Raw genomic sequence first — 27,838 nt, 5'->3', positions numbered from 1 at the left:
TCCCGCCTCCGTACGAGGTGAACAGAATCGAGTCTGGCGCTGATGTGGCGCCAGACATGACCGCGAGGACACGACATGAATTTACTGATTCATGTTTGGATGTCATGAGTATATACCTAATTCTGGGGCCACTATACTGGCTCTCCCTGACCCCATCTGTGATCTGCATGATCCCGTCACTGACCCCATACCACCCATCCCTGCCCCCTCCCCATCCAAGAACACCCTCCACCAAGAACCTCTCCCTGAGAAACCTCCCTTCCCCACCCTCCTCCGTTCGGGAAAGCCTCAACCAAGCATCGTGGATGACGAAGACAAAGAATACAATTATCGCTAGCAAGTCTTGCCGCCAGAAAATTCGGGGAGGTCGGTTTAGGTAGCGTGAGAGATGGGCCAGGGTCCTGAGCATTACACTGAGGCATGGATGTACCTTATCTGTTTGTGTTGCCCCTGGGAGAGGGTGGTGGGCGGTGATGTGTTGGCCGGGGTGGTCAGCACATCACAAAAGGTGGCTTCCACAACTTCCTCTTTAAGAGCTTTCGTTTCCAGCTTCCACCTGTGTCCTCTTGTCCTGCTGTCTCTCAGTCTGAAGCGGCTGTCCTTGTCCACCTTATCTATTCCTCTTGGTATCTTATCCACTCTGTTCCTTCTATCCTCCAAAGTTGCGAGTTCTAGTTCCATTAGACTATCTTTGTAGTCTAACCTCTTAGCTCTGGCACCAATCTTATTACAAACAGTTTAGTTTTTTTCAATTTTTGCCATATGGTTCCCAAGGGTGTGGATTCCCTGCTGGTAATGCACATTCCAGTACTGCTCTAACAAATGTGTAGATTGCCTCGAAAGAGTTATGCTTTAGGTTTCAAAACGATGTTCTTATATTTACCAGCGTCTCATATGCTGCTGATGTTACCTTGCTCGTGTGTACCTCCGGTGTGTGTGTTGGAATTATATCCACTCCCAGATCTTTCTTTCTGATTCCTATCGCTGCCTTCCCCTTATGGTATAGATGCCTCCTGGTCGCCTCTCTCCTTTTCCCATCTTCATTACCTTACATTTGTTGGAACTGAATTCCAACAGCCATTTGCTGGACTACTCCTGAAGTTTGTCAAGGTCCTCTTGTATCTTCCTGCAGTCATCATCTGTTATCACGTTGTTCATCAGCTTTGCATCATCTGGAAACATTGACATGTCTGAGCTCACTCCCTCGGGGAGGTCGTTCACATATATTATGAAGAGCAGTGGTCCCAGGACAGAGCCTTGTGGGACCCCACTTGGTACCTTCCGCCAGCTTGACACCTCCTCTCTGACTGTGACTCTTTGCTTCCTCTCCTTCAGGTACTCCCTCACCCACTTCTGTGCTTTCCCAGTTATTCTCCTTTCCACTCCCGCTTCTTCCTTTCCCTTTCTCCCTCCCCCACGCTCTTCCCCCTTCTCCCTCCCTCTCACTTTTCTCCTTTCTCTTTATTATCCCTCTATGATCAGTTCCACCATTTCAAATTACATTCCAGGAATTCTACCAATGAAGCAATTTCAGAAACTTATTTCCTCATTTAACTTTAATGCTGACGAGGAGAGTATGAGGCGTGTGGTGAGGTGAGTGTGACGCCACTCACACTACAACCCTAGTGTGCACCAGGCTAGTGCCCCCCGCTGTCTGTCTGTCCCGTGTGAGGTCACGCTCTCACCCTCTCATCACTCGTGGATGTCATCACTCGTGGAAGCAAGTGTACTCACCTAACTGTGCTTGCGGGGGTTGAGCTCTGGCTCTTTGGTCCCGCCTCTCAACCGTCAATCAACTGGTGTACAGATTCCTGAGCCTACTGGGCTCTGTCATATCTACATATGAAACTGTGTATGGAGTCAGTCTCCACCACATCACTTCCTAGTGCATTCCATTTGTTAACTACTGACACTGAAAAAGTTCTTTCTAATGTCTCTGTGGCTCATTTGCGTACTAATTTTTCACCTGTGTCCCCTTGTTCGTGTCCCACCCGTGCTAAATAGTCTTTGTCCACCCTGTCAATTCCCCTGAGAATTTTGTAGGTGGTTATCATGTCTCCCCTTACTCTTCTGTCTTGCAGGGACGTGAGGTTTAGCTCCCTTAGCCTTTCCTCGTAGCTCATACCTCTCAGTTCCAGGACTACTCTGGTGGCATACCTCTGAATCTTCTCTGTGTTTTAACTAGGTATTGACTCCAGGCTGGAGCTGCATACTCCAGAATTGGACTGACATAGTGGTTTACAAGGTTCTGTACGATTCCTTATATAAGTTTCTAAAGGCAGTTCTTATGTTGGCCAGTCTAGCATATGCCGCTGATAATATCCTTTTGATGTGGGCTTCTGGGGACAGATTTGGTATAATATCAACCCCCATATCTTTCTATTTGACTCTTGCAGGATTTCACCTCCCAGATGGTACCTTGTGTTCAGCCTCCTGCTCCCTTCCCTGTTGCTCAGATATTCCCTTATCCACTAGAGCACTAAACTTTTACGCCTGTCTGTTTTTCCAACTATTGTAACAGCCTTTTAAAGGGGGACTGTCAAAGGCTTTCTGAGAGGCTAAGTAAATGCAGTCTGCCTACCCTTCTCTTTCTTGCCTAATTTTTGTCGTCTGGTCATAGAATTTTACTAACCCTGTGAGGCACAACTTACCATCCCCTGAACCCATGCTGGTAGTGTGTTACAAAGCTCTTTTCCTCCAGATGTTCTAAGAGTATTTCCTCACGATCTTCCCCATCACCTTGCGTCATCACTGGTGAATGTGTGGAGCACACTCAACGCCGATATGTTTAGTGTTTAGTATCAAGGGAAAGCACTTGATTATTTTTCTTGTCAGTGAAAGTGAGGGGCTACACCTTAACTTAGTGCTAATGAGGGATACAATTTCACCCTCATTATCTCTGAGGAAGTGCAGCCATGGCTCCCCTCAGCTCCCTTCCCTCCTCTCTTCTTTCACCCCCTCTCCTTATCGTGGAATTATTAGCTTGATACAATATCAATTTATCATTCCAGCCCAGCCCTCAATCCGATACGCACGCAACAACCACTTTATGACTTCATGCTTCCCAAAAGACGAGGAAGGGGGGAAATTATATGCTCAGCAATAGTGCAATCATTCATTAAAATAGTTAAAAGATTTAGAAAGTAAACTGATGATTTATAAATTCCAAAGATGAATTCATAATTCACTTTCATTCATTAAGAGTAATTCATTACTCCAAGGTGCCAGCCAAAAACTTGGTTCCAATCTAGAGGAACGAACGGGTAATACTATACAAGAAACTTACTAATTCAATCAATAATCCCTACTAACCACTTAGCCTGGGTACGTATTCTACAAGTGGCACACTTAACTTCTACTAACACATCAGATTAAATCCTAGAGACATGAGACACTTTATTCATCACTACTATACTTTCAGTCTCTATTATGATTTGCAAATTCACATATCTTTCGAGTAAAGTTTGTAAATAGCTAGAACAGCAGCCCACATCCGTCCCTCTCAAGAGCCAGAGCTCCACTGGCCGTCATGGAGGGAGGGCACCTCTTGCAACCCTCCATCTGCTTGTTGCCACATTTACAATAATTGCCAGTGCTAATAACTTACTCATTAAACCCAGCCCTTTACAAGTAACAAGAGTGACAATCCATCATCTATAACCCCCTCAAGGAATATTACTAATACCCAAAATCTTTCACATAATACTCAAGGGTTAACTGAAACTACGTTTACAAATATGTTCCTATAAATTCAGTTGAAATGTGGCAACAGCGCAGCGCCATCAGCTGGAGTTTTGAATAGTGTCTGTCTATCGGCTTCTCCCATTGTTTATGATTTGATATATGTTTAACGAACACGTAACACTCACAATTATTTGCACTTTTAAATTACATTAATAATATTAACACATCACTAACCCAACTCAAAAAGTTCTTGCAACTTATATGGCAATTTAAAATATTTCCTGCTAGAGATTACAGTAAAGTCTCTATGTTCAATTTACTCCCAATTAAATTTGCATAAGCCTACTAAGTAATTTGCATATACCATTACATATGAATTACTGACATGCAGCATGCAAATTAGCATAAATAAGAATTAAACTAAAATATTCACTTTATACGTGCAATAATAGAAAATTAAAGATAGAGCAGAAGACTAAATAAAACTTAAAATAGAACTTGAAACTGATTTTGTTCCTCTATTATGCACCCCATACCCTTCCCTTGGGTGGTAGAGCACCCCATACTAATCCCGAGGGTGGTAGAGCACCCCATACTAATCCCGAGGGTGGTAGAGCACCCCATACTAATCCCGAGGGTGGTAGAGCACCCCATACTAATCCCGAGGGTGGTAGAGCACCCCATACTAATCCCGAGGGTGGTAGAGCACCCCATACTAATCCCGAGGGTGGTAGAGCACCCCATACTAATCCCGAGGGTGGTAGAGCACCCCATACTAATCCCGAGGGTGGTAGAGCACCCCATACTAATCCCGAGGGTGGTAGAGCACCCCATACTAATCCCGAGGGTGGTAGAGCACCCCATACTAATCCCGAGGGTGGTAGAGCACCCCATACTAATCCCGAGGGTGGTAGAGCACCCCATACTAATCCCGAGGGTGGTAGAGCACCCCATACTAATCCCGAGGGTGGTAGAGCACCCCATACTAATCCCGAGGGTGGTAGAGCACCCCATACTAATCCCGAGGGTGGTAGAGCACCCCATACTAATCCCGAGGGTGGTAGAGCACCCCATACTAATCCCGTGGGTGGTAGAGCACCCCATACTAATCCCGAGGGTGGTAGAGCACCCCATACTAATCCCGAGGGTGGTAGTGCACCCCATACTAATCCCGAGGGTGGTAGTGCACCCCATACTAATCCCGAGGGTGGTAGAGCACCCCATACTAATCCCGTGGGTGGTAGAGCACCCCATACTAATCCCGAGGGTGGTAGAGCACCCCATACTAATCCCGAGGGTGGTAGAGCACCCCATACTAATCCCGTGAGTGGTAGAGTACAAAGTTACAAAGGCACATAATGGACTCAGTAACTGAATCCCAAATTCATTTAACTAAGTTACACTCTGATAAACTAGTTACGCGCTATAATGTATATATATCAATAGTCTCTTATGACCACAACAGTATCCAAGCCGAGCAGTTTACCTCTGTGGCGAGCCAGTAACGTACTTACTCGTCATGCACCTCACACCCATCCAATGGGCAGCGGTGGAAGGTTTACAATCACGTGCATGCTTTGCCTACGGAGATCTGGCCAAATGTAAACTATGCCAGAACTATGTATCAACCCGTCCTCTTACTAATAACATCGCTTTTCGCTCGTATGTGCTCTATGGCCAAACGTGAACGTAATTTGAAATGAAATCGGCTCACGAAAATGATGTACTATCCCGTTTTCTGTTTGAGTCGTCTGGTTTACACGGTAAGGTTAGGAGGGGAAACTTTCAATTAACGTTTTTCATGACGTTTTGAAACTTTAGGAGAATTTCCTGCTCTCCTAACCTATCAGAGGATCCATAATTTACTGTTTTAGAACAAAAAATCCAAAATTTATTTTAAATTTTTTTTATTTTCAAATTACGTCCATACGGGCAAACGGCCAAGTTCAGACGTAGTAAGAGGACAGGTTTTATACCTTGTTACTGTAATTATTTAATTCAAAATGAGGTTTGTTATAAATCTTAACCAAAAACGCAAAGTTTGTTTAATCTTTTTCCTCCCACATACGTCTCTATTCATTTATACAATGGTAACCAGCATATATACATTTTAAAGTGAAACTGGGAAAGAATTACCACAAAAGTTGGCACTACTATTCGGGAAAAAAAAAGTTGACCATTAATCACATTTGAGCGACAGTTGTGGTGGTGCCCGCCAACTACTGAACTTTTTACCAAAAACAGCTTTAGAAAACGGTTGTGTTCTATGTGCACTCCCCCCCTTAATCCCCCTATAGTAAGCAACACGTCCTCCTAATAGAACGTTGCATTTTGACGTATACTCCATCTAAGGTAAAAATAATTGTCGTCCTAGAAAATGTTAGCGGCTCGCGAAATTACCAGTGCCTCGTTTTCTGTTTTGGGTCCTCTGGTAGGTTAGGATAAGACCACTTTAGTACAATAGTTTCGTTACGTTGGGGAACCTTAGGACGGACTGTAGAAAGACCTTATGCGCATGTCTCCCAGTATTGTCTCCCAAATATACTAAATCGCGGGAACCTAACCTAACCTAACCTGCGGAGCCCACACATAGAAAACTTGATTGTTCCTGAACCACTATGGTTCACAGGACCACGTTATTTGCCCGTTGGAGATTTTGACGTCAATGTGACATAATTTGGGAGGACGGGTTGAAGCGAGGCCAGGCGGGAAGTAGCTAGGTTTACCCTGACCTGTGCTCCATCACTGCTGCCATGGCACTTAATTTGCCAATTTGCGTTACAAATTAAATATCAATAATTTAAGATTAAAATCATATTAATGACTTGAACAAAAGAATACGTATTGCCTCCCCCCCCCCCTCCCCATTCGTCTACTCAACTGTCTCATTTTAGGTAAACCCAATTCTTGTCAGAACCCAAGGGACGCTACCAGATACTCCTCACCGAACACTAATACCAGAACCCAACCAAACCAAAACGGGGTGAGAGCTACCTCATCCCTTTATTGAGGTAAAATACACACAAACTTATTTCAATTTCAACCAAATCAACCCGTTCTTGCATACATAGATCCAAGCTCTTTAATCCAGCCGTCAAATCCCCTGTTTATGAATGAAAAGTACACACAACTCACAACTGATGACGTCCGAACACTTCCGGAACAAGTGCTTCGCTCACGTCCTCTGTTCGAACCACAATTCTATAAATGCTTCACCCACGAGCTTATAAATACAAATAATTACCAACAGAACCTAAACACCTAACCTACGCCAAACTACACACACAATTTTTATGTATAAGAATATTAATTTATATATGAGAACAAACCAATTTTTAATACACAGCAGTTAAAGTTGATGAATGCATCTGGGGAGGACGGCCGCTGCTTTAAACAGCCTAGTGTGAGGACGGGTTGACCAAACCCAAAAATCCAACCAACCCGTCCTCTTAACTAACAGGTTTCGTATTTTTTTTTAGTTATGGTAACCAACGTTACAAATACAACCTACTATGAATTGTAATGACTCACAATTTTCTACTTTTTCTATGCATCGGATTTGGCAGGTTAGGTGGGTTGCTTGGGTTCGTACGTTCCTGGTTAGGTTTACTTTGTTTTTGTTTTACAGAGTGACAAGACTAAAACTATAGTTAGTAAACAAACACTCGCCATCAGAACGGTTCATAAACTTGAAAATAATATATCCTCGTATCCACCAGAGTATACATATGGGCTGATGAGCGCACTATTGGCGAATCACAGGAAATGAAAGGAAATGTATATGTTTATCTCTCAGAATGTTTGGTAATATGTTTATTGTTTGTGATGTGTGTCTATGTATGTATTAACACGATGTACTGAACGGGGTGAGAATAGCTTGAGCTACCTCATCCCTTTGTGTGTATTTTACCTCAATAAACTTATTTTAATTTCAATTTCAGGGAATAACAGCGCTGATAAACATACTTGTAAAGAGAGAGCCTGGCGCGGCGAAGACCTCCGTCGACCACCCGCTCCATGGCGATGATGGAGGGACACTGGCTGGACCTTGGCCTCCCTCTGGCGGGCAGCGGTTGTCCGCCGGAGTTTTCCGCGCCAACTCTATCTCTATCTTTACAAATATTTTAGTGTTGTGGTGTTTCCGTAACGCGTGTCGCTAATAGTGATAATTAATTTCTCACTTCCTCTCTGGCAGGTTGCCATAGTGGAGGGAAGGAGTGCTCAGTGAACCACACCATTACCTTGTTAATGACCAATTCACGCAATATACGATGTAAGGCTTTTAAACAGTAAAAACTGTAGCTTTATTATGAGTTACTCGTAAGTTTAATTTCAGAGGGTTTAGATTTTAACTAGAAATGTTTCCCCCTCTCCCCAACCCTCGTATAGGCAGAATATATATCAATATATATCACCCCCCACTTCACAACCTCCCCCCACCCCCCGACACACATATATACTATATAGGCAGTAGTACATCACACAACCTCTTCTCCAAACATCATGTACAGTGTACAAGGAAATAATCATAACACAATGCTGTTAAGTTCCTAAATGTGAATTATGAACATTCTGAACCAATAGCCTCGTCTATTTAACTCTTGTGTTAGATAGAAGGCCATGTTTTGCCCGAAACGCTATGCGTACTAGTGGCTTTAGGTATTGTATGTACTAGCTCTATTTATAAATCAATCAGAATATTTGTAACTCTGCATCTATGTATGTACTTTTCCTAAATAAAATTATTATTATTATTATTATTATTATTATTATTATTATGTATATTGAGATTTGTTGGTAGACTTTTCATCACATTCTAAAATATGCCCAAAACGTTGTATTTGGTGCGTTATGTAACAAATACTCAATAAGTTACCACTGCAAATTGATCCCGTGTATATCTTATAAAGTATTACTGAGAAAAAGAGTCCACTACGGGCTCACCATAGCCCGTGCTACTTGGAACTTTTTGTTCCAGGTAGCGAATCTTTAACAACAACAACAACAACAACAGTATTACTACTAGTAAATGAGTCAGGTCGCCCACATAGATTACAGTTATTGTATTCCCAGGTATAATGTAATTTCCAATTGTATTACATTCCGAGGTGTATTTTATTCCCAGTGTTTTGTATTCTCACGTATATTGTGTTCCTAACTGTATTATATTCCCAGATGTATTTTATTCTCAGGTGTGTTGTATTCCCAGGAATATTGCATTTCCAGTTGTATTATATTCCAAGGCGCGTTGTATTCGCAGGTATATTGCATTCCCAATTGTATTATATTTCCAGACGTGTTGTATTCCCAGGTGTATTTTTACCCAAGCCTCAGCCGAGCCAGAATTATGCTCTAATTCCGTCTTAATTCTTAGTTTATTATATACTTGTTGTTAGTGCACACTTGATACTATATAATTGATCGCATGTATACTTAGTACTGTATGTTCGTTACAGTATACTTGTTAATAATGCATACTCGTTGATGCTGCATACTTGTTACTGTATACTTGCATAAGTTACTTATTATTGCATAAACAAATTATACTCATTTCCAATCTTGCTAAAGTTCATCTAGCATATGATTTTTTATATTATGATTAAATGTTACGGAACAGAACGGAACTGTCAGGGAAAAGCGCCAAGCCATTACGACTATATAGCACTGGGAAGGGGTTGGGATAAGGATTAGGGGTGGGACGGGAGGGGAGGAATGGTGCCCAACCACTTGGACGGTTGGGGATTGAACGCCGACCTGCATTAAGCGAGACCGTCGCTCAACCGTCCACCCCAAGTTGATTGGGCTAATTAAATGTTAGTGTCCCTTATGTAGTTTATTTATTGGCTTAGAGTTTCTGATGAAAATGGTTACAGGTATGAAGGAAAGGTAGGGAAGCCTTTAGAACTACGACCCCCGAGTGCTGTCCACTCAGCTTCGAGGCACCCAGCGTGTAATTACCTAAGTGTAGTTACAGGATGAGAGCTACGCTCGTGGTGTCCCGTCTTCCCAACACTCACATAACGTTTTGAAATTACTGACGGTTTTGGCCTCCACCACCTTGTCACTTAACTTGTTCCAACCGTCTACCACCGTTTGCGAAAGCGAATTTTCTTATATTTCTTCGGCAGCGTTGTTTAGTTAAGTTTAAATCTATGACCTCTTGTTCTTGAAGTTCCAGGTCTCAGGAATTCTCCCGTCAATTTTATCGATTCCCGTTACTATTTTGTATGTAGTGATCATATCGCCTCTTTTTTTTCTATCTTCTGGTTTTGACATATTTAATGCCTCTAACCTCTCCTTGTAGCTCTTGCCCTTCAGTTCTGGGAGCCATTTAGTTGCATGCCTTTGCACCTTTTCCAGTTTGTTGATGTGCTTCTTAAGATATGGGCACCACACTACCGCTGCATATTCCAGCTTTGGTCTAACAAAAGTCGTGAAAAATTTGTTTAGTATTTCACCATCCATGTATTTAGAAATCAATAAAATATATGTATATACACACACAACAGTTCTCTCGTGACCCCTCAAGAGTTCGAACGTGAGCCGGCAGGGTGGAAGCTCAGTAGTAAAGCCGCTCAGCCAACGACACAATACGATAGTATTTTTTTTTCTAAGCGGTACTCGATCTTGAGACTCAAGATGCACAAGGCAGACACTCAATCAACTGTACTGTACCCACACACACACGTGTGTTGGGGGGGGGGGGTGAGGACGAAAGAATGCACTCAGTACAGCACTAAAAACACAAGTTAACACATTAGGTGTTCTGTTCCTTGTGACTAAAGGCAAACGAGCACACGAGGATAGACTATACCCCCAAATGAGCCTCAGAGACAATAGAATGTCGTCAGTATCAGGATAATGTACAAATAGAATGCGCAAAGAAATTGACAGAACCCAGAAGGGTGTGAAAAGTATACACCAGGCAACCGGGGGCCGAGAGGTGGGACCCAAGAGCCATAGCTCATCCCTCTCAATTATAGCTAGTGAAGTACGTGTACCATGAGATATAGCAACGCGAGGTGTAACCTAAGCTGATGATCTCGGTGTTCAAAAAATATTTACCGTAACAATATTTCCCGTGTTTTGATGCATCGGCTTTGCCCAGGCAATATTTTTACACTTACATTTTTATTATCTAAAGTACCTTAAGATATATCAGGTGTCAGAAACTGTATATAATAAATATTACACACCAAATAGCCAAACACCGATAAAGTTTTATTTTAATATAGAATAAAGTACAGTACACACAAATCCGCCAGTGCTTTCAAATTTAAACATAAATGTTAACGAATCCTCATCAGTAAATTTTTTGCGGGTCGTGCAGCTGGGTCTTGGGATCAATAAGACGGGATAATGGATTAACAATCCAGCTGGGATCATTATCCTCCCAGGTGATGGACGATACAATTTTCCCCAAGCAAGGGAGGCCAATGTAACCATGGCAGCGCTGGTAAAATGCCCCTGAGAAATGGGCCGAGTTGAGGGTCATTACAGTGAAGAATATATTAACCTTTCGTAGCTGTGCTGTTTATAGCGGAGTCCCGCCTAGTGTTTGTTGACTTATCTGCTACCAATTACACAATAAAGATTAAGCAATGAAAATCAATGAGAGAGAGAGAGAGAGAGAGAGAGAGAGAGAGAGAGAGAGAGAGAGAGAGAGAGAGAGAGAGAGAGAGAGAGAGAGAGAGAGAGAGAGAGAGAGAGAGAGAGAGAGAGAGAGAGAGAGAGAGAGAGAGAGAGAGAGAGAGAGAGAGAGAGGAGAGAGAGAGAGAGAGAGAGAGAGAGAGAGAGAGAGAGAGAGAGAGAGAGAGAGAGAGAGAGAGAGAGAGAGAGAGAGAGAGAGAGAGAGAGAGAGGAGAGAGAGAGAGAGAGAGAGAGAGAGAGAGAGAGAGAGAGAGAGAGAGAGAGAGAGAGAGAGAGAATGAATCAGAGAGTAGGACAGACACACAGACAAGGGAAGGGTGAAAAAATGAGTTATATTGTTCGCTTGTCATCATTAATCTAACGCCAGCATACAAGCCCAGGATTAATACGGCTATTTTAAAGAAGGTAACAGCAGTAGCATCTATCACCGTCTTAACCAGGCCAACTTCTATTACACTACATTCTCTTCGAGAAGGTCATTAACATACATCAAGTCTGGGTATAAAGGCTGCTTTAAATACTGAAATACTGTACAATATTAAATTTGTATATGTACATATGCAAGAATAACAACAGTGAATATGAATTTTTGTAATTAAAATCCACGCGTTATGTGACAGCCTAAATATTATAATATATATTTTCGTAGGTAAAGAGACTGCGAATACGAATTTGTTGTTTTAGATTCCGCTACTTAGAACAAAAGTTCCAAAGTAGCACGGGTTATGGTGAGCCCGTAGTGGACTTACCTGGCACAAGAACGGGGCTGTAACTGGAGTAATACGAATTGGTAGAGATGACGGTATATATTCAATGAACGATGAAGAGAAGTGAGGTGTCACCCGGTTGAAGGGGACTGCTTAACAGTGTTTGATATGTAGTGCTTCGTCTATGTCTAATCTCCTATGGTCGTAGTATCGTTCCTTTTATTCATTTATTTATTTTGCACCCCATTCCCATTCCGTGGACGGTGGTGGAAAGAGTTACAGAGGCACATAATGGGTTCAGGAACTGAACCCCATAGTTCATTTAGCTAAGCAAGTGTCACTCTTATTAAGTTAGTTACACAAATATTAATGTTACATACACATGTACATATATATATATGCACATACATCTGAGGAGCCATCCATCCCGCCATCTAAGGAGCTGGAGGAGCTGTGCAACTTGTGACAAGTAGTCTTGTACCATGCATGTAACCAATGTTGTAACCCTTTATGTGTAATGAAATTTTAAATACAGTTAGATATATATACACATGCACATACATATACATTCATGTACACAAATAAATATACATTCAAATACATATACAAATATGTAAACAAATACATATACATACACGTACACAAATACATATACATACATGAGCACAAATTCATATACATACATGTGCATAAATCCATATACATACATGTGCACAAATACATATACATACATGTGCACAAATACATATACATAACAATAATTTTTTGATATCGCAAGTGATTAAAGAATAGAGGCTCACAACAGTCTCTATTTGGTGCTTCTACTCAGGATATCTCTGTTGTGTCTGATATCATGTCTGATGTCTAATGTGCAGGAACGACCATCTTTGATAAGAGCCGTGTTTGTACAGTCAGGTGTTCATATAGTCAGGTATGTGTCTGGCAAGACATTGTGGGGTTCGGTGGTAGGTGAAGTCAGGTCACAGCCGACAGATGCCGGGTTCTATTCTCGTGGCGAGGCCAGAAACGTTTGGGAAAAAAGTTTCTTTTCGCCTGATGTATCTGTTTAGGTAGCAGTAAATTAGGTAGCCGGGAGTTAGGGCAGCTGTTGAAAGTTACATTCAGTGGAAGGCCAGCAGTTAGCCTAGGTCCTAAGGAGACCTCGATAAGCCTTACAGGCATTCGCGTGTCGAGAAAAAAGAATGTTTGGGTAAGCAAATGACACTAAAGATTTTTGATGAAGCTGAAATATGCATATTAATAAAAAAATATTTATTAATTAAGCATACAAAATACGAAGTATGAAGAAAATATATCTTCAACTTACCACGTTATACACAGTTCGATGGCATTAATTCTTCTTGACTTACGGTTAAAATGATCAGTAACTTTGCTGTTCAAGTTCAAGTATGCTTATTGAAAAAAAAAGAAAATACATCTCAAAGGGATATAGTAGCTTAGGCTATTTCTACCTCCCCCCCCCCTCCCTAACTTCGCTGTACAAATCTGGCGTGCTCTGAAGATAACACAATATTTCTGTATATTTGATAAATCTTTACATCCGTAAGTACAGAATTCTATGCAGAAGAAAACAGAAGATATGGCTAACAGTCAACTCTGCACACTGTGACCACATTTTCAGTTTGGGGGGCAATAAATCTAAATAAATGCCCAGGGCGCCATATCTTCCCTTAAAGTCAACTGACTTCCTCTGAAGTCTAGTGTTGCCAAGGTCAGTCGCCTCACACAGTGATTGATACCATCTCCGTGACAAAATCTAACAGATTTGAAACAAGTTTATACCATTATTAATTTATTATATTATTCCAAAATGTTAACGTCATCATTAAAGTACTGTACTAATGATTTTAATAATTTACGTAACTGTGAAACATAAAAAAATATTAGATAATTTAAATTTGCAGATTGAATTTAATAAACTGGTTGTCATATCATTAATGCAAACACTCAAACGACAATGCCGACGGATACTTATCAACTGGGTGCCAAGTCATGTGGGAATAATAGGAAATGACATTGCAAACGAAGCTGCAAAACTTGCAACTAAGAGAAGAAATGTAGACATTTACATACCACAGAGTCTATCACAGATTAAGAAAGTAATTAGAAACAGAGCAATGCAAAAGATGCAGTGACCACAACACAGCAGTTACAACATCAGGATCTGCGGATTGGTACAAGAATTCAACCAACTACGAACCACTTAGTTTGATGACAGGGAGCAGTAGAGCAACAAAAGTACACTTACATCGCATCAGGCTTGGATACCCATGTGCATGGGAAATAGGCTTACAGGTTCCGGAAGATGAGAGGAAATGTCAGCACTGTGGAGAAATGCCCGACAGACCACTGGAACATTATCTAACACAGTGCACAGTTACAAACCCATTGAGATTTCAACTTAGATTCAACAGAGCAGAAGTTGTTAAACACATATGGCAAAATCTTACTGAAGCGACCATACGAGTCATAAATACTCATACTCCACCCAAGTAAAACAGAAACAAGCAACACTTAGTGGGCCAGCCAGAGGCTTAGGGCCCGCGCAGGAATATCCCTGCAAAAAAAAAAAAACTGGTAATGCTTGTAGTGCTGCTTGGCCCTCCCCTCCCCCCCTCCTTCTAGCCAGGACCTGGGAAAACCCTCTGCTCATATTTCTACAAATCTCTAAAAAAAATTAATGATAATAAATATTATTCAGAGGACACACATCATGAAAATGCTTTCCACAACATATTAGATTGATCTGAGCCTTATTTTACCTGGAGGTTGGACAAAAGAAGAAGAGTAACACAAGTTAAATTATTTATTTATTTTCATCTTGCGTCAGGTAGTGACGTATTATTTTGTTCAACAAGAGGCCGGACGAGGTTACTGCAAATACAATGTTTCGTATTTGAAGGACAGAAGTGCTTGAAAGTCAAACACCAAAAAATAACGCAGAATGTTATAATCAACTGAATTAAATAATATTTTAACTAAATAAAGACATTTTAATTTGGAACGCAATAATTTTTATAGGGTAAACAATGCTTGTTAAGAGCACACTCCCCGGCCAATAGGCTACCTGCTCCTGACTGTGGGAAACTATAACTGGGCCACGTTGAAATCATAAACATTCATCTCTTTCAGTGTGTTCTGTTTGCCGTCGGAAAAAGTTGATGTGCAAATTGGCGGCATTCTTACCTTTGTAGTACATGGTGAGCTGTCTCTTCTGTTGAGTACTGACAGGGGAGGCACGTTTCTCTCGATTATGACGTTCAAGACTCTTCCCTTCTCCTCTTTACACCAAGACCGTCACTGCTTTTGCATAGTTAGGTTCCGTCGTACAAACTTCTTTGGCGACTCTCGGGAGGATACCACAGTGTCGAGTCCAACACGCTTCCTCCTCGACGACTGGGCGCTCCCCAGCCATTCAGACGGAAAAGCACTAGTTCATCAAATCATAGTTTTCTACTGGTAGAACTGCCAGTTCCGAGTAAACATCAATTTCTCATTGGCTCTCACGTCACAATGTGTTGCAGGAAGTGATATCAGAGCCCCCGTTGAGTATCATCGTTCTCGACCTAAATACACATTCAAATACAGTACTGTATAGCCTCATCACAGAATCAAATACAGCCTATCAGAAATTAAATATTTCCTACCAGTTTTTAATGGTGGAAATGGTTCTCGTATAACGCTGAAGGGCAGAGTAAGGTTATAAGGTTGCAGTACATGACACTGTTCGGAGAACAAATTTAAATATTGTAAATGTGTGTACGCGCGCGTATGTTCCCCCTGGTGTGGTGACGGGCAGGTGGACACGACTGGCAGTGTGGTGTTGTCAGGCGGATGGCGGGAACGTGACATGTAGAGCTAATTAACATGTACTGCTGTAATGTAACGTTGAACGTCAGCGGCTGCGACGGATAGAACGGGCAGCGAGGAATTTTGAGTCAGGAATGTGATGGATAGAGATACAGAGAAAGAGCGAAGGGTTAAATCAACGATTCTAACACGAATCTTCTCTATATTTCTTATATTCCTCTTCACCTGGAAAGGAAAGGACAAATTAATAATCCAAAGTTCATTTTAAAATTGTATTGGTACTGATATGCGTCGCAAAGGGAGGCGTTTTGGTTGAACTCTCTTCAACATCTTAGGAGGCAGAGGAAAAGTGAATAAAAAAATTAGCAAGTTTGACATTACAGGTATATATAACTATGCGGGACAAGGTGAAGTGTTACCCAATCTAGGAAACTCCGCAATCTTGTTCTGCATTCTCATTGACCGGCTTGGACAGTAGATGTGGAGAGTTGACCGACTTCGACAGTAGATGTGGAGAGCTGGCCGACTTGTACAGTAGATGTGGAGAGTTGGCAGTTGATTTGGTCTTGTAGATGGTAGGACAAGTGTAATCTGGCTATCAATAGTTGGACGAGTGTTTTATATGTGTATTGTTCCAGCCATGTCTAATCTCCTATTGTTATATCTGTCGATTATTTCGGTGTTGTGAGTCAGAATATATTCTGGTTGCATGTAGAAATATGATCTTGGATAGACCCTTGTTTGTGCATTACCAGCCGCCTTTGAAGATATGCTATCGTCCCTGTATATTAAAATCGTGGACTGTTAAGCCCCAAGTGAGTAAATTAAAGGTATACACGACATTCGTCTCTTTCAATCCATATTATTTGGTGTCTGAAGAGTTCTTCATGAGCATATTGGCGGTCTTTTTACTCTTGTAGTATGTGGCGAGCTGTATCTTCTGGTTAGTGTTGGTAGCTCATTTGAACAAGTGAACATCAGATATTATCACTCGTTTTCATCCGTACAAAACAAGTTCCATGTTAGAGGAAGAGAGGAAGAGCTCGAAAATAGAAGAAGTGATGAATCTTGGAGTCTGGAGCACCATTTTCCTCCAAGAACCTTCAGGAGGAGTAAGTCTCTCCTTCGTAAATTGAATTCCACTTCCTGATGACGAAAACTTTTTAATGAAATTTACTTAAGAAAATTGTCTCTCTCCAGTCTGTTAAAGATGTTTGTGTGCGTGTGTGCCTGCGCGCATATGTGTGCACGCTTGCGCATGCATGTGCATTTTGTTCCATCTCGTCTAACTTTAAATGGTTTGTACAACAACCTAAATTTAGTATATGCTCAAATAATTTGGACTGTCTTTTAAAAATGCAGAGAGGAATATGCTACATCAGGAAATATATATGTCAACTACGCCACTTTTCTAACCCAAGGTCCAGAAGCCGCATACCATTCTGGACACAGGAGTGGAGTTTTCCTTGGGAGATCATAAACATTATTAAAATGCCTAGAAACTTGAATAGTTACAAACTTGCTCTTGTGCAGATAACAATTTACACGAGTTTTTACTCAAATTATGTATGGCACAGAGATGTGTACTCACAGTTTCAAGTGTAGATATGATAGAGCCCAATAGGCTCAGGAATCAGTACACCAGTTGATTGACGGTTGAGAGGCGGGACCAAAGAGCCAGAGCTCAACCCCCGCAAACACAACTAGGTGAGTACAACTAGGTGAGTACAGAGAGGTATACCCACACTTCTCAGTGTACATACACGGAGAGTTTACTTCAGTCCTGGCCTATTCAGCGACTAGATTATACTTGCTGGTTGGTCAGTAAGTTATTGTGGTGGGCTTAATGACATTCTATAAGTTGTTAAGCGCAACACCGTATCACTAGGTGATTAGTGAATTGTGAAAAAGATTAGTAAAAATCATTCCAGAAGTCAACTCTCATACCAGGAACGGTCAAGGGCCACTGGGCTAACAACATTGCAAACCAGGCATGACAGGGCGGATCTCATTGAAACTATTAAAATATTGGACAATTTGGAGTATATTGATTCAGGTCACTTCTTCAGAAAGTCAGATGTAACACAAGGAGCAACGGTTTCAAGCTCAGTAAGTCATTATGTAGGACTTTTTTTGCAGGGATATTCCTGTGCGGGCCCTAAGCCTCTGGTTGGCCCACTAAGTGTTGCTTGTTTCTGTTTTACTAAGGCAGAGTATGAGTATTTATAAAACTCGTATGGTCGCTTCAGTAAGATTCTTCCCAATGTGTTTAACAACGTCTTCTGCTCTGTTGAATCTTAGTTGAAATCTTAATGGGTTTGTAACTCTGCACTGTGTTAGATAATGTTCCAGTGGTCTGTCGGGTATTTCTCCAGTGCTGACATTTCCTCTCATTTAGGGCTAAAAATATCTACACAGAAGTCTAAGGCAATGAGAATAGGTGGCAACACGCCAGAATGTAGGACTGAAAGCAGATGCTTTTTCACCCACAGGGTTATAAACCCACGGAACCGTCTACCAGCCGAAGTTGTAAATGCCAAAACTCTGCTGAATTTTAAAATCCAGCTTGAAAAAAATCATTAGGACAAATAAAGGGACCTTTGACAAGTCGCCAGCTACCTGTCCTCGTCGAGGCCACTAGTGTTAGTGGCCCTCAAGTACATCCAGGTAATATATGTACCTAGCTCACATATGTGTAAACTGTTCAGCTTAAGAGACTTGTTATGATTCAGTTCTTCAACCACAATAAGTCACAATATACACAATAAGTCACATTGGGTTTATGAGAGTACATAGCATGATGTGTATACATGTACACAATCGACTTGAGAATGGTCCAGGACGGACCGAAACGTCGTCGTCCCTTCAACTTCTAGTGTGTGGTCTGGTCATCATACTTCAGCCACGTTATTGTGACTCATCGCCTGCATGTGTATACATTCTTGTAAAGCCACTAGTACGCACATCGTTTCGAGCAGAAAAGACCATACAAGACTTGATGTTTACATCAAACTACTTATCAAGCTTGTAGCTTGGTTAGCTACATTAATTTTAGAGGTTTACTTCCTGAGCCCATTATGTGCGTCTAACTGTTCCATTTCCGGCCATGGAATGGGTGTAGAACAGTGGGGAATATACGATCAACTAAAGAAAATAAAATTAAGATAAGCAACAATAAGTCAATCCAAATGAAAAAAAGTCAAAACCTCATCTACTCTAGATCTTAATTTACATTTTAAAGGTAGAAAAGCAACAAAAATACGCTGACCTTGCCTATTTGTTTTATGTAATGGCAAAACCCTATTAATATTACGGACACATTATTAATATTATTAAGCCACAATAGGCTTGCGCTCACTGCAGAATAATAAGCCTTGAAATTATATATCCTCCTAAAAGAAGTATCGAGCTTTAAATAATTATATGGTCAGGAAAAACAACAGAGTAGCCTACACCGTCTGCAGACTTATACCCATCGGTGAAGATGGGAAACTGAACGGGAATGTGAAGACAAGTGTTCAAGGAAAAGGCGTTTCAGAACTGTAGGAGGGGGTGAAAGCTTTAGTGATGTGGGTCAGGGATTTGCAATATCAGCAAAGTTACTAAGTGAGCCTAATTATTAGGTATAATTGTGTATTTGTTAAAATTAATTATTAGCATTGATAGTATTAGTTTGCCATATGATAAATCCTGGTGAATTTGATACCTTTGACATCGATTGACTTGTGTCGTTTTTGCTCTTGTGTTGGTAAACTGAGGGTTTTAAGAATTGGTAAATATTCTCTGCCACGGACAGAGAATAGCCGTGGATTCTCGTAGTGGACCTGCATATATACAAATCCACTACGGGCTCACCATTGCCCGTGCTACTTGGAACTTTTGTTCCAAGTAGCTGATTCCAAAACGGCACAACTGTACTGCATATTTATCAGAACTATCGTGTTCTTATCATATAATGGAATGTGAAAAATCACGAAATTCAGAGATATCACCATCAATGAAGTCCAAGAAATGTGTAAGTACTTCATTCATAATGATGTACTGCCAGGAATCTTAGCGAAGTATCCAAAGTTTGCTTGCTGTAGGTGCAGCCTGCACATGACAGTACAGCTGCCGCCTAGTTGGGTGGGTGTGGAGCAAGACTAGTAACTGTGTGATTCGCCATAGAGGTGAAATGCCTTGAATAGACTGTTGTGAGCCTCTTGTTGAATCACTTGATATAATTATCTGAAACGCTGTGCGTATTAGTGCCTTTAGGCATTGTATATACTAGCTCTGTCTAGAAATCCAACATTATGTTTGTAACTCATTTTGAATGTATGTACTTTTACCCGAATAAACATGTTTCTTATAAAAAGATTATTTATATGTATATGTATTTATGTAAATGATTGTATATATATATGTACATGCGTATGTAACATTAATAATTGTGTAACTAACTTCAAATGATTGTCACTTGCTTAGCTAAACGAACTATGAGGTTCAGTTGCTGAACCCATTATGTGCCTCTGTAACCCTTTTCACCACCGCCCACGGGACGGGTATGGGATGCATAATAAAGAAATAAATAAAAATAAACTATCAGGGGAAAGCGCCAAGCCATTACGACTATATAGCACTGGGAAGGGGTCAGGATAAGGATTTGGGATAGGACGCGGGGAAGGAATGGTGCCCAACCACTTGTGGACGGTCGGGGATTGAACGCCGACCTGCATGAAGCGAGACCGTCGCTCTACCGTTCAGCCCAAGTGGTTGGGACTAAAGAAAGAAAATAAGAAATTGAATTAACATATGAATTATTATTATAATAATAATAATTATTATTATTATCAATTTTGTGTACCTTCTGATTAACAACCGTATCATGTTCTCGTATATATTTTGTAAATAACATTATTATTATTATTGTTGTAAAGTTCAACTTGCTAGGCCAAAAGAAGTTGGCCTAGCAAGTTGAAATATATTGCAAATCGCTCTATATCTGGCCAAAGGATGGCGAGAAATAGTGACGCTGGTCAGTGAAATAAGAAGTTCACTACGGGCTCACCATAGCCCGTGCTGCTTGGAACTTTTGTTCCAGGTAGCAAATCTTAAACAACAACAACATCTGGTCAGTGTGCGAGGCGGGAGACCTTAGGACTTGAGCCAATGTTGGGCCTCCTCTTCCTGTATGACGCCACTGGCAAACGCCTTTCTGACGAAGTCTTGTATTGTCTTGTTCGCCACTCCACTTGCGCTCCGGGTGTCACCTGTGGGCATTACAGAGGTATGGTTAGTGGTTACAGTTATTATGGGTGGAAGTGAAGGTAGGTGTCTAAGAATCGTCACAAATCGTACACGATAAACATAATATACGAGAGATTTGTTGAGCGCTTTTAAATATATGTAAGTACATCTTCAGAAGTCATAACAAAAATGCATCAGATTTGCAACCAAACACAATCCCATCGTTGTCGGAGCGTTTTTGTCTACATTTATAACAACGAGGAATTCCAAAAGCACTTAACACCTTCATGCCAAAGTAGCAACCCAGTGAAGGCTTAAAGTTCTAAATGGGCAGCAAATAGGTGCCTTTAGAATCCTTCCTTGTTAAGGGGTGTTGGTGGCTTAGTAGGCTAAGCTGCTGGCTACATGTTGTGCGGTCGATCGTTTGAGGTTCCAATTCTCCAGGTGAATTAATGTTATTATCGAAGTACACTAAGGTCAATATACTGACCCTCTCCAGGATGCAACCCAACAACAGTTACCTATCTCCCGAGTACCTATTTACTGCTAAGTGAACAACCATTTATATCCCGCCAGGGAAACGAACACGGGTTCCCGAATTGAGAGTGGAGAACGAACCCAACTGTACTATGATGTACCTTGCATACATCAGATCTTTAGAGAATTATGCTGCACCTCTGCTTGTTTTGATGCCTGAAAGAAATCTTGGAGGGCTTAAAAAATGGCAGAAGGAAGCCTTGAGGATAATCCTTGGGTGCCCTCGTATCGCAAAGATACTTAACATGAGAAAAAAAACTTAATATTCAGAGCGTTGTTGATCGTGTTTCTGAAATTAACTGTCAAATTGGTATAAACATGCTTAGGCTAGCTCATCCTAGCTCTTGCACTGAAGCCCTCCAGAATTTTTGTATTGAAAGTCAGCATTGTTCCAAATGGATAACTAAAACTGGAACTGAACTCAGAATGTATCAGATATATAATTTGTACCAAGAGAGACAACAATTGCACTTTCCTGCACCGCCAAAGAATCTGCCTTTAAAGGAGAAATCATGTATAACACTGGCTTGTCAATAAGCAGTCTGAGAGCAATGGTACACAAAGAACTTCGACAAAATCTTGTAGATCTAAGGCAAAGTGAAGTCGACACCAGTAATTCCATCTATCATCATACTATCATGCAAGAAGAGCTACACATCTATGGTTCATCCAATAAAATCAGGAGGCTCCTAGATGTTACTACTGCTCGGCATAGACTCGGTTACAAGTATCTCTGGGAATTCTCCTTCTCTGCTGATATAGACCTAACCAAATGTAAACTGTCAACAAAATTATTCGCACACCCTCAGTCACTATGTGATGGAGTGCGAGAAGATACATGAATTCAGAGACAATTATATAACAAATGTGATGAGATGTGTAAATATTTAATTCAAAATGATCTGCTACCAGAAATCTTAGCTAAATACCCCCAGTTTGCTAACTGTAGGTAGTAACTGAGTGATTGTAATTTATCCACCGCTGCCCACTGGATAGGGGGGGGGGCCGGTGTGCAGGACAAACATATCAATTGACACTAGCTCCCCACATATGTCAGTTGCTTAATTTAGAATCTGTACTTGTGGTCGGTCTCGAGATAATTGATGATGTGTATTGAATTTTGTAACTAGCTCATCAAGATTATAACTTGCTTAACTAAATGAATTGTGGGGTTCAGTCTCTGAGCCCATTATGTGCCTCTGTAACACTTTCCACTACCTCCCACAAGATGGGTATGGGGTGCATAATAAATGAACAAAACTAAAAACTATGAAGATAGACCGCCACTCGGTGTCATCACCGAAAGTCTCTAATCCTCGTATTGTGAACAAATTTTAATAATTCAATTCAATTCAACAAGTACAGCCCGTTACATATACAGCACTAGGCAAGGCTATGAGGGCAAGGTGTTGGTGTATTAGAACAGTGACGGAACGGTGCCCAACCGCTTGGACCATCAGGGATCGACCGCCGACCCTGTAGGAAGTTAGGCTGTCATTGTTCCAACCACTACAAATAGAGTTACAAGGTTGATAACCCTAGAACTCATCAAGTTCTTACGTAACCACTTACGAAGCCTCTGCATGTTTTCTTAATCATGGCGGCTTTGTTTACATTTATTAAACAGTTTATGAGCTTCGAAACTTCACAACCCAAGGTTATAATTGTTACAAATATCCTCGTAGCCCTTTGTTGCTTATAAATTGTTCATTAAATGTAAACATAGCCACCATGATTCAGAAAAGATGTACAGGTTTCGTAATTGGTTGTGCAAATAATTGATGAATCCTTGTATTAGGCCGCGTTATTTACGAGCTCTTAAGATCCCGGTGCTCCTGTGTGAGAGCAGCTGTATGACGCTCCCACGGACTAAGTTCCAGCTTATATCAATAATTTTTCCTGAGCCTAGTATATTTGGCTTCGTTCTCGACTAACAATTGGGAATTCCGGGTTCGATTCCTGGAAGGGACAGAAACAACTGGATTTCACGGAAACTGGATTTCAACTGGACTGGAAACAACGTTTCCTCTCACCTAATGTGTCTATGTTAACCCAATAAAACGAATTATCACTATTATGTATCTTCATATTGTGTATGCCTACAAGTGTAAATGTCTGGTGTTGGATGTTTTCGTAGACTTTCACTGACCTTCACCCTTGATGTGGGTCCAGCCCGGGCACGACATCGTGCCTTTGTGATACAGCTGAAACCTCTTGATGTACGGCTTCACCGTCAGCTTACAAATCCGGCCCAAAAGCTCCACCTCCTCATTCCTAAACAGCCTGAAAAACACACAATTAATTAAACACAGTATATATATATACAACTACGTGAGTACAGTTAAGAATAACTTGTAGGAGGCAAATGAGTGGCGTTATTAAATATGCATTTAACAATTACTATTTTATTCTTGTTATAACAATTAAATCACAACAACGCGATGAATCTGTGGATCAATATTGAGGCCTTACCATGGAATCGAACCCCCCGTCCTTGAGCTACAATCTGCCTCACACTGTAGTCTAGTCCGTAGCGTGAATGCCTTGGAAACTCAGGTTCCCGGGTTCGATTCCACCGTATGGCGGAGGTGTTTATTCAAGGAAATATTAAAATATGGCTCAGACCCACGTTGTCATTTAATTCTTGCTTTCAGTCGTGCTTCTTTATAACAATAAATGGATCTAACTTGCAATCCTGAACTATCTTCATATTATTATTATATTTGATTAAACATAATTTAACCCAATTTTTTCATGAATAATTTATAAAAGTTTATCAACATTGTTCCAATCAATCAATTGGATTACGCACAGAAATTACAATAGCGCGATGCATCAAATTAACAAATCCACAAGGGCGAAGAGGTAGAACGGCCTATTGACATAGCTCCAGTGCATGGGGAAATTGTGTAAAATCCTGGTTCGTGTGTTCGGAGAGGCTGCACGATCCAAGTAAATTCAGTAGAATTTCTGGTTGCAATTCTTATACCATGTCATAGCTCAGTCGATTAAGGCAGCGTCTGGGATATGCTCTCAAACGCAGGTTCGAATCCTCGTCACGGCCCTTGTGGATTTGTTCATCAATTGGATGATCACATGTTTCTCAACGCATCAGACGTTGAGAAACATTCATTTCCCGAATGCGGGAAACGCATTCGGACGGGTTCGACCATTTTACTTACATTATTTGACAATTAATTCAAATCTTTACTAGTTTCTCCACTGTACACTTTTAGGTATTGAAGTGTAGCTCCAATTTAATTCTTGCGTTAAATATAAACTAGCAGTCTCCGTGGTAACACACTCGCCCGCGCTTCTCGAGCGATTTGGTCTGAGTTCGTATCCTGGCCGGGGAGGATTGACTAGGTGCCAATCCTTAACTGTAGCCTCTGTTCACCCAGCAGTGAATGGGTACCTGGTTGTTAAGCGATTTGGCGGGTCGTATTCCGGGGAAAATTAGGATTAAGGACCTGCCCGAAACGCTATGCGTGCTAGTGGCTTTACATAAATGTCAGAACTCTTGTGTACATACATGACTTTATAGATATGTAGAGCATTTTTTTGCCATTTTGAAGTGTTTAGAAAAATTTAGGATCAAAGAACCAATGATCTTGACGTTGTTTTTGGTCTAGAAGAAAAATATGTCATTTGACAAGCCGCCGGCTTCCTGACCCCGTCGAGGGAAGGAGAGAAAAAAAAAGGAGAGAGAAAGACACACCAACAGACGCCCTCCGGCAAATTTGGACTAAGTAAAACCACTCAATTATGCGTTTGGAACTTACCCGACGAGCTTCTGAGCGACGGCGGCGGCCACAGCTTCCCACCCTTGGGCGTGTGTGCCAGGCACGAGGCAGCTTACTGCCAGTGCCACCAGCACTACGCTCACCACCACATGTATCCTCATCTTCAACCTCAGCTATATAGCACCTGCTCGAATGACAGAGAGAGAGAGAGAGAGAGAGAGAGAGAGAGAGAGAGAGAGAGAGAGAGAGAGAGAGAGAGAGAGAGAGAGAGAGAGAGGAGAGAGAGGAGAGAGAGAGAGAGAGAGAGAGAGAGAGAGAGAGAGAGAGAGAGAGAGAGAGAGAGAGAGAGAGAGAGAGAGAGAGAGAGAGAGAGAGAGAGAGAGAGAGAGAGAGAGAGAGTAAGAACAAGTTAAAAACAATAACAGAACAGGTTAAACAAAAAAAAAAACAAAAAAAAAATATATATATATATATCATGACTAAATAAATATTCGTTATTCTGTACAAACAGTAATTAAGTTTACGCAGCTTAATATTATAAAAACAGATTTCAAATATATCAATAAATAAAATATGAGAAATATAAAGAATATTTAGAAAAAAAGTAAGGACAATATATTAGGCTACAAATAGCTCGAAAGGCGAGGCTTTGAACTGCATCTCGAACGTGCAAGGCTGAATAGGTGAGAAGGAAGGAATTATCAAGGGAAAGCGCCAAGCCATTACGACTATATAGCACTGGGAAGGGGTAAGGATAAGGATTTGGGATGGGACAGGGGAAGGAATGGTGCCCAACTACTTATGGACGGTCGGGGATTGAGCGCCGACCTGCATGAAGCAAGACCGTCGCTCTACCGTCCAGCCCAAGTGGTTGGGTTGCACAGGTGAGAACAGCAAGAACTAACCTGGTGCTGTTGGCTTGCAGGGTCAGTCGTCGTCGTCGGATTCCAGGTGGCCGGTGTTCGTCGCCCTCTTTTATTGCTCCAGGCTCCGGCCGTATTTGCCAGATTATCAACCGAGAATGTTATTAATTCTAACCATAATTTGGGTCGTTCCTCCAGTAGCTGCCAATTACAAATTGATAATCCATACTTATCCAGAATGTGAACCGAAACAGCAATTATAATGAATATCTAATGGGTGTAGTTATCAAGAAATAATTAGTTATAAAATGTTAAATTAGTTAACGAGTGATGGAAATACCAAACGCCGTCGAATTTGTAGGAGGTGAAGTTAGATGAGACTTCATGACGACAAGAGTGGCTGTATCCTCTTACGCAGTGACTGTATCCTCTTGCTCAGTGACTATCCTCTTGCTCAGTGACTATCCTCTTGCTCAGTGACTATCCTCTTGCTCAGTGTCTATCCTCTTGCTCAGTGACTGTATCCTCTTGCTCAGTGACTATCCTCTTGCTCAGTGGCTGTATCCTCTTGCTCAGTGACTATCCTCTTGCTCAGTGACTGTATCCTCTTGCCCAGTGACTATCCTCTTGCTCAGTGACTGTATCCTCTTGCTCAGTGACTATCCTCTTGCTCAGTGACTATCCTCTTGCTCAGTGACTGTATCCTCTTGCTCAGTGACTATCCTCTTGCTCAGTGACTGTATCCTCTTGCTCAGTGACTATCCTCTTGCTCAGTGACTGTATCCTCTTGCCCAGTGACTATCCTCTTGCTCAGTGACTGTATCCTCTTGCCCAGTGACTATCCTCTTGCTCAGTGACTGTATCCTCTTGCTCAGTGACTATCCTCTTGCTCAGTCACTGTATCCTCTTGCCCAGTGACTATCCTCTTGCTCAGTGACTGTATCCTCTTGCCAAGTGACTATCCTCTTGCTCAGTGACTGTATCATCTTGCTCAGTGACTATCCTCTTGCTCAGTGACTGTATCCTCTTGCCCAGTGACTATCCTCTTGCTCAGTGACTATCTTGATAATCGGTGGCTGTATAGTGCTTCTAATATTATTATTAACTCCTAGTGGTCATATTATATATATATATATATATATATATATATATATATATATATATATATATATATATATATATATATATATATATATATATATATATATATATAGAATATATATATATATATGTATATATATATATATATATATATATATATATATATATATATATATATATATATATATATATATATATATATATATATATATTACTTCTCAGTGGTCGTATCTTATACTTCAATAGTTGCATCTTACCCAGTGCTTGTATTCCATACTCTTGTCTTCGTATTCTACACTTCAGTGATCATGTTTTAGTACTCAGTGGTCGTATCTCACCCCTCAGTTGTCGTATCCTACTCAGTAGTTATATCTTACTCCTGTGGTCGTACCTTACTCTTCATTGGTCATATCTTACTCGTCAGTGGTCGTATTTACTCATCAGTGGTCGTATTTACTCATCAGTGGTAGTATTTTACTCATTAGTTGTATCT

At 41.1% G+C, this 27,838-nt stretch overlaps 1 protein-coding gene across 1 annotated transcript; it reads right to left on the bottom strand.

Annotated features, from left to right (window-relative positions):
* Positions 1–20,654: 20,654 nt before the first annotated feature.
* Positions 20,655–26,421, bottom strand: LOC123769753 (anti-lipopolysaccharide factor). Its single transcript, XM_045760994.2, has 4 exons — positions 26,287–26,421; positions 25,421–25,565; positions 23,788–23,921; positions 20,655–21,124 (listed from the first exon to the last, which is right to left on the bottom strand). Exons 2-4 carry the CDS (start codon positions 25,540–25,542, stop codon positions 21,009–21,011), a joined length of 372 nt encoding a protein of 123 aa, XP_045616950.1. The 5' UTR covers positions 25,543–25,565; positions 26,287–26,421; the 3' UTR covers positions 20,655–21,008.
* Positions 26,422–27,838: the final 1,417 nt, after the last annotated feature.

The sequence above is a fragment of the Procambarus clarkii genome, chromosome 45 (genome assembly GCF_040958095.1).
Source record: "Procambarus clarkii isolate CNS0578487 chromosome 45, FALCON_Pclarkii_2.0, whole genome shotgun sequence".
Lineage (NCBI taxonomy): Eukaryota > Metazoa > Arthropoda > Malacostraca > Decapoda > Cambaridae > Procambarus > Procambarus clarkii.
Note: the sequence above shows the minus strand (reverse complement) of the source record. Positions and strands in the feature narration are given on the sequence as shown.